We start from the raw sequence: 7,543 nt of genomic DNA, 5'->3' as shown, positions 1-7,543 counted from the left end.
AGGTCTATATAAAAGCATCCAAAGAGACCATGTCATGGGACCTTTAAGCCGTTTTGTAGTTCTCTGGGCACTGTACCTATACAGACACTCCAACTAGCTGTGGCTACACCTGGACAAAGAGGTATTCTAGTGGTTTACGTCTCTTCCTATGTGAAACAGAGGACTAGTTAAGGAAACTATATCGATGACGTCTCTGCCTTAAATAAAATCTCAATTTAAATCAAATCTCAAAAACTGTTGGTGCTGGGTTTTTTTCAGTGTTCTTCCTCACGCTAGTGCTGGGCGATATGGAGAAAATCAGATATCACAATAATGTTGATCAAATACCTACATATTGATTTTTGACATTGTGGGGTTAACAATTGGTGCTTTTACAAGATATTTTCACAATAGGAGTTTTGATTAATAATAATCAGTAATGTAAATATAGTGGCTAAGTGCTTAAAGTCAAATAATGGAGCTAGAACTGCCTGGTATGTTCAGAAAATGACATCACTTCAGTTATGCAGCCTTTAAATCACCAGGACCATATTACTTACTAAGACAATATCTAGTCTCATATCACGATATTGATATAATATCGATATATCGCCCAGCCTTACCATACACTGGAAAATGTTAAATCTAACGTAAAGTAGGCCCGCTTATTATGTGTATACCAACAGTCACAAAACATTAACATTTAAAAACAAGAAAGAAAAAAAAAAAGGCAAAGATTTTTTGTTTTGTTTTTTACAAGTGGACTCTTTTAAATGGGGTCTAACTGACAGCTGAGTTTAGGAAGTAGTGCATGTCAGGGTCTGTTTACGAGCCACAGAACCATTCCCAGACGGCTCGGAGGCCGGCGATCAGTAACAACCCGTCTTCCTTTCTCTCACGCACCTTGTGAGGAGTGTGCAGCCCTCCCAGAGAGCTACAGCCCTGCCCCTCCCTCCGAGCCAGCCTCTTTAACTCAATGGTGTCTTCTCATTGAGGCTTTAAACGTCATCGAGACTTTATGAGAAGTTCCCAGGGCTTTCTGCTTCGAGTTCAATGTGCATCCAGCTTCTGTACTAGAGATAAAACATTCAGACTGCAGGCCAAAGTGACACAAATCCAAATTTGTTTTTTTTGCTCATATCTTGTTTTGTTTTTTTTCATTACAGCATGAAGAGCCCAAGTCACAAGGCATCTGATCTTTTGTAGTTCGGATTTGGGCCACTTTCATATGTGGTCTAAATCCGTTACAGGTCACATTCTTTTTTAAATGCGAGCTCGGTCAGATCACCCCCAGTTGAGTCTGATACTACATTTAAAAAAATAAAGAATGTCAGTCAACAAAAATTGGAATTGAGTATTACGGTCTGCAGCCGGAACGTAGTCTTAGTGTTGTTGCACCGGTTGGGGCGGGACAAAAAGCCCCTTTATCATGCTTATTGGTCGAAAGAATTTGTGACCTAACAAGTTCCCATCAAAGCTCTGGCCCACCTTCAACCTGAGAAGACTATTCAGCCAGAAGTGTGTGGGTGCTCAGGGGGTTTAAGACGCCTGGTAACGAAATAACGTTGGAGGTGTTCGACCTGCACGAGAAAACCCATTGAGTTCCGCTACTGCAGGGCAACAGAGGCTCGCTAGGAGAAGAGGACGGGACTCTGGCTTTCTGTTTAGCCCGTCACATACGGAGTCCAAACTACAGTCTGTCTACAGCAACTCCAAAATTGACATGTATGTACAGAGAGAACCGGAGAGTCCGTTGCCCGATTACAGTCCAGCGTCTGGCTTGATGAACAGGGCCGACAAGGCGAACGCCAGAAACACAATCCCTCCAATGATTGTAACTATGGAAGCAAAACAAGAAAAGAAAATGTAGTTAGAGACAAACAACCAATGCACGTTGTTCTACAGTTTAATCTAATTCAGTAGGAATCTATCCTATAAGAGTGTACTTGAAGGCATCTCCATAAGAGTGACACGTGAACACTAATCATAACTTGTCATGAAAACAACAAATGACACTAAAAGCGTTGTTGCTTGTTTATGTTTTATGACACGTTCATGACAGTGTCATGTCACTCTTATGTAGATATCACGTTGGCCCAAGTCCAGATCTGGTCTGAGATTCCCCGTGTTGTAAAGAAACGTCTCTTTAACAAATAGACTGATAACATTTTAAGGTTGGGCTGTGAACATGAAAAACTGAAAAAAATAAAATCTGCTTTTGGAAAAAGAAAAAAACAGCTCTCACCTGTCCTGACAGATATTTTCTGGGCGATCATTCGCCCTCCTATCACGGCCAGTCCCGTACACAAACAGTGTCCGATTGTACCACCCACTGCAACTCCAAATGGATTCTGGGAATTCAAATAAAAAGTGGCCTTTTATGTTGATGCTTAAAAACGTAATGCATTGCCTTTCATAAATGTTTAAATAGCAGAAAATGATCACAGCAGTCAGGGTTTCTGCTGTTTGTGGTATGGCTATGTAAAATACTATCTAAAAAGGGACTTAAACACACAGGCTTGTGCCTTAGAGGTAATGGAACAAACCTCCCGCGCAGCTAGGATGATGGTGGTGAGCTGCGAGCGGTCCCCCCACTCGGCCAGGAAGGTGAGGGTGAGGGCCTGGAGGAAGATGGGGGAGATGAAGCTGTGCCACTTTCCCTGAGGCATGGCGGCCCCTGATCCAGCCTCCACATCTGGAGCCCCATTAACCAGCTTGGACCGCTGGAGCTACACGGGCGACAGAGGACAAAGGGCTTTTTTTATTTTTTATTCATAGTTTATCTTCACTCTGGCACACACAGTACATGCCACACATAACATGTTGGGAGTCCCCCGACTTTAGGACACAATTTCAGACTTAACTAAAGGTTTGATCAATCATCTGGGAAACCTTTGGTTCAATCTACCGCTGGGAAAGCAGCAATTTCAGATAAGTATGCGCACGTACACACGCCCTGTGACGAGGTAAGGCAGATCTCGTCGGGAACAAACAGCTCTCATGAAATGGCGTATGTACGACACGCCAATTCGCTTAATGTCATTGGGCATTTTACAGTTTAGCAACAAAACTAAACGCTGAGGTAAAATTACTATTTTCAATGTTGGTTTTGAGCTGTATGCACCCCCACTAACCTGGAAAGCATTTTAAACTAAAGTTAATACAGCGTCTCTGTCTCTCTCTTTTTTTATAAATGCAGCGTCTCCTACAGCGGCCAGCGGGGCGTCAGAGCTTTTGTCTTTTCTGGGTTCCGATGAACATCAAATTCAGCAAAGTCAGTGTGCCAAACACTATTTTCCAATAAACTGTAGTTGTCATATTTCACAGGACTATATGAGTGCAGTTTGGTCCAGAAATCAGCAGTTTGAGTGCAGTCATGTTCCAGTGTTTCAGCCTCAGAGGGGAGAGAGAGCCTGAGATCAGTGGACGGCTGTGCAGAACCCTGTGTAATTACAACTTTGACATTTCATCAACAGGTGACTGAGCGACAGTGCGCCGCAGAAACCCTGCATGTGCACATGTGGCGCTGATGTTGCGTAATGTAAATCATGCGCCCGAGGGAATTTGACCGGCATAAAATCAGCATACAGTGTGTCAAACTGACCGGGAGGTCACCGGTCATGGCCAGTTCCCGTTAAATGGTGCATCTCTAATACAAATAAAGAGTTGTATCTGTTGCACAGTGAATATTGAACTTTAGCTCAACTTAAAAAATAATAATAGAATCGTAACCGAAATATCTGGCAGGAAAATCAAATCTGAAGAAAATAAAAATAATCGTTGAGCCCTGCTTTCCGCTATAAGAGCTGTGGCTTTAACAGTAAACAGCCCCATACTCCCATTCATTGGGGTAATAAACACGCCTGTAACAATCATTGCATTGACTTCAGATTCAACCAAAGTCACATTTAAATCCTCACACTGACACATGAACTGCATCTTTCCAGTTCTTCCTCCTTGCGTGTGCAACACTATCTTCAACCCCATGACAAAGCATTCCTGGTAGTAGAGGAATGTGAAACCATGTGGGAGCCTGAAAGTCAAACATTATACATTATGTATGCTGTGCTTACTTATAGTCACCCTGGGGGGTCTTTCTAGGTCTTGGCTCACCTCTTCATCCTTCTTCTTGATCTCTGCCTGCACCTCCTCCAGCTCCTCCTGGCCTTCATCGGCACTCATTTTCAGCCCCTCTCGCAGCATGCGTATACCAAAGATGGCAAACAGAGCGGTGGACACGTAGTAAGTGTAGATTCTGGGGATGACGGTGGTGGCATAGCCAAACAGCACTGGGGGGGTGGATACAACAACTACTTCATTATTTACATACATATTTAGAGCACGGAGCTCTAATTCCAGCTTTGTGACACCTCTCTGCTACAGACTCACGCCTTGCTATTGATCCAAGAAGTCGTCTGGCCCGGACAACCTGGATCCTTATCTCCTGAAGCTTGAAGTTGATTTTATTGCTGAGCCTATTGCTCATATGTTTAAAAACGGGCCTCCAGACTGACTCCACCCCCAAAATCTGGAAAGCAGCCTTTGTTCTCCCTGCAGACTTTACCAACTCCCGCCCCATGTATCCAAATGTGTAAACTCAATTGAAATAATGTGAGAATCAGTAAGGCTTTAGATCATATTACCATTACAGCAGCTACTGTATGTTGGTAACAAATGATATTAGCAATGACTTGGACAGAAATCAGCACTGTGCTGCCTTGTTGGTTTGATTTTTTTTGCCCATGAGCTGCGGTTCGGCAGCTTTCCTGATGTCTGTATGGATGACAAGGCTTTAGGAACTACCTTGCAGATAGAAATCAGTGTGTATGTACAGATGGTCCCAAGTCGAGCGTCATGGAGAGCTTAAAAGGTTAAATTTGAAGTCTTACTTTTTTATATTTTATAAAGAAAAGAGCATCTTCATGCTGATACTCAGCGGTCTCTTCTCCGAGTCAGACTGTTCATGAGCCTCGTTGTCTGGTCTAATGCTGGTTCTTAAGGCCAAGAAAACCAAATGCAGGATCTCTTCCAGAGCTGGCTCCCAGATCTCATGTCAACATCCATTCCCCAGGAGAGGACCCAACTGAAAGAAAATCACCCTACAAGTGCTTGGGTATTTGAGTGGATGACCGGCTCTGTTTTAGAGCGCATACTAAGAACCTAGTGAAAAAACTATAGGCTAGGCTAAGTATGTACTGTACATGCACGCGACCTCCTCTGCACTGCGACACCTTAACTGTGTATCACAGCTCTCTGCGTTTTACCTAACACATCACTGTGTACTTTATGATCTAGTTTCCTGGCCTTCATTAAGTCCAAGGAGACAGCAGCATTGGTATATTTGTATTTACAAAGCCATTAAAGGTAATATCCCTTAATTTCTGTGTAATCTTATACCACTCGCCAACAGCTGTTGTGATTTTGTCTCCCTGGGAGAGCTCAAAACTGATAGAAAAAAACAACTGGAGAGTTACATTCCTAAACTAGATTTTATATCATGCGTCTGTGGTCTGTCAATTTTTAACATGCTCCCTTTTTAATCATCCCTCGTCTGTTTTTGATAGTCTATTTTTCCTCTCCATTTTTGTAACCTTGTAATAGTGTGCTATTTTGGCGAGGTCTCACCTGAAACGGGGATTTTAATCTCAAAGGACGTTGGTACAAAAACCAAGACATTCATTTCTACTAACCAGAAAGACAAGTCATCGCTCCCAAGGCCAGCATGGCACCTGTCAACACAGTGAGGCGGTTGTAACGCATGGCCATGATGGCTGCAATGAAAAACGTCTTGTCTCCCAACTCAGAGACGATGATGACAGAGAAAGAGGCCACAAAGGCATGGATGAAACCCGTGTTTGCTTCTTTGGGGACATCTTCCGAAACTGCTGGACCAATTGGATGGGGACTTGAGGCTTTCTGCAAACAAAGGCAACAGAGTAACACACAAGACAGTCAGCTACTTTACACTGGAAGCATGCCTATGTTACCCCAGCCGTATGCTCCCACATTTCTAAGATTTTTTTTCAAAATTAGGCCCTTTAAAAGGCTTACATTAAAAGGGAGCTGTAGGAACACACTACCTCATTTTGACAATGTCCTAGCAATGTGGAGACATTGGGCTAACCCCGGTTCACTCAGTTTATAATACAAGTCAAATTGACATGTCTGTCGCAACTAAGGTCATTATTGAAAATGTAAGGGGTGGCAGTAGCTCAGTCAGTTAGGTTGGGAACCGGAGGGTCGCTGGTTCAAGTCCCCACACGGACCAAAGTATGGTGGGGGACTGGTGGCTGGAATGGCGCCAGTTCATCTCCTAGGTGATTGAGCAAGGCACCAAACCCCCAACTGCCCGGGGCGCCATTTAGTGCATGTATAGAGGTACTGAGCATGTGTGTGTAATTCAGCCCTGTGTGTGCTAACAACAGAGTGTAAATTGTAATTTCCCCTAGCCGAATTAATAAAGTTTACATTATTATTGTAAACAAAGCAAGTAGCGACATGCTAGCACCCCTACGTATATCATGTCTTAACATTTACTGGCCATATCTCAAATGAAAGCCCAACTTTACCCAGTTGAGCTAACGTTACACCCACAGACTGTGTATTAACGGTCTATGGTCACAACCGGAACACAATGTGCAGGTAGCTATCTCGGTTAGCATGTGGCTAGCGCGGAGGCGCTAGCTAGCAGTAGCAGCACCGGCGACGATAAAAAAGGTTTAACTGGTAATTCTGAACTCAAAGCTTGTACCTCTTGTGGGGGTTGCTCTTTGACAGGCGGGTTCTCCTCTGGAACAGCAGCCACTCCGACCGACAGCAGCAACACGGCGGAGAGCAGGAAGAAGAAGGACATCACATTTCTATCAGCCCGTCGGTCCCCTCCGCCGACCATGAGAGGCATTATGGCTTCCGAAGTACTGACCACGGTTTGCGCTTTAACTTGCCTTTTGTAAGTCACTTAATATCATCGGGGACAAAAACCGGCTAACTTCATATTAGCTACCTAGCTAGCTATAAAATTTGAGGAAATCCTTCGTTATACACGTCACGATCACACCGCACCAGCCAGGCGGAAGTTAGCTTCTTCTTCTTCGTCTGCTACTTCTTCGTCTGCTACTTCTTCGTCTGCTACTTCTTCTTCTTCTGGCTTTTCTGCAGACTAGAAGCCTTGCGGCAAAATTGCTGCCACACACTGGACCCATTTATGTTGAATTCAGAGGAGTAGTCCTGTCTTGGCTTGTTTTGGAGATACAGTGGCTTGAATACGTTTACACACCCATGCTGAAGTTGAATAAAAAGAGGAATAAAAAACATGTTTTTGAAATTGATTTTAATGCCTTAATTCAAAACATTTAGGAAAATCCCCAATTTTCTTTGTGAACTACTAATGTATTGTACATAAATAAATATTCTTCATTAAAAATACAGGGGGCATACGTATACACCCCCCTATGTTAAATTCCCATAAAGGTAGGCATATTTTTATTATTAAAGGTCTGTTATTTAATGGATCAGGATACTACGCATCCTGATTAAGTTGCCTTGGCCTTTGGAATTAAAATAC

General features: G+C 43.3%; 1 protein-coding gene across 1 annotated transcript; it reads right to left on the bottom strand.

Annotated features, from left to right (window-relative positions):
- Positions 1–981: 981 nt before the first annotated feature.
- Positions 982–7,086, bottom strand: tmem165 (transmembrane protein 165). The gene is made up of 6 exons (XM_032526048.1): positions 6,731–7,086; positions 5,670–5,895; positions 4,093–4,268; positions 2,526–2,708; positions 2,225–2,330; positions 982–1,817 (listed from the first exon to the last, which is right to left on the bottom strand). The coding sequence occupies exons 1-6, from the start codon at positions 6,878–6,880 to the stop codon at positions 1,741–1,743; spliced, it is 918 nt and encodes a 305-aa protein (XP_032381939.1). The 5' UTR covers positions 6,881–7,086; the 3' UTR covers positions 982–1,740.
- Positions 7,087–7,543: the final 457 nt, after the last annotated feature.

Source organism: Etheostoma spectabile, chromosome 9 (genome assembly GCF_008692095.1).
Source record: "Etheostoma spectabile isolate EspeVRDwgs_2016 chromosome 9, UIUC_Espe_1.0, whole genome shotgun sequence".
NCBI classification, from domain to species: domain Eukaryota; kingdom Metazoa; phylum Chordata; class Actinopteri; order Perciformes; family Percidae; genus Etheostoma; species Etheostoma spectabile.
The sequence above is the reverse complement of the archived record's forward strand: the minus strand, read 5'-3'. Positions and strand labels throughout refer to the sequence as shown.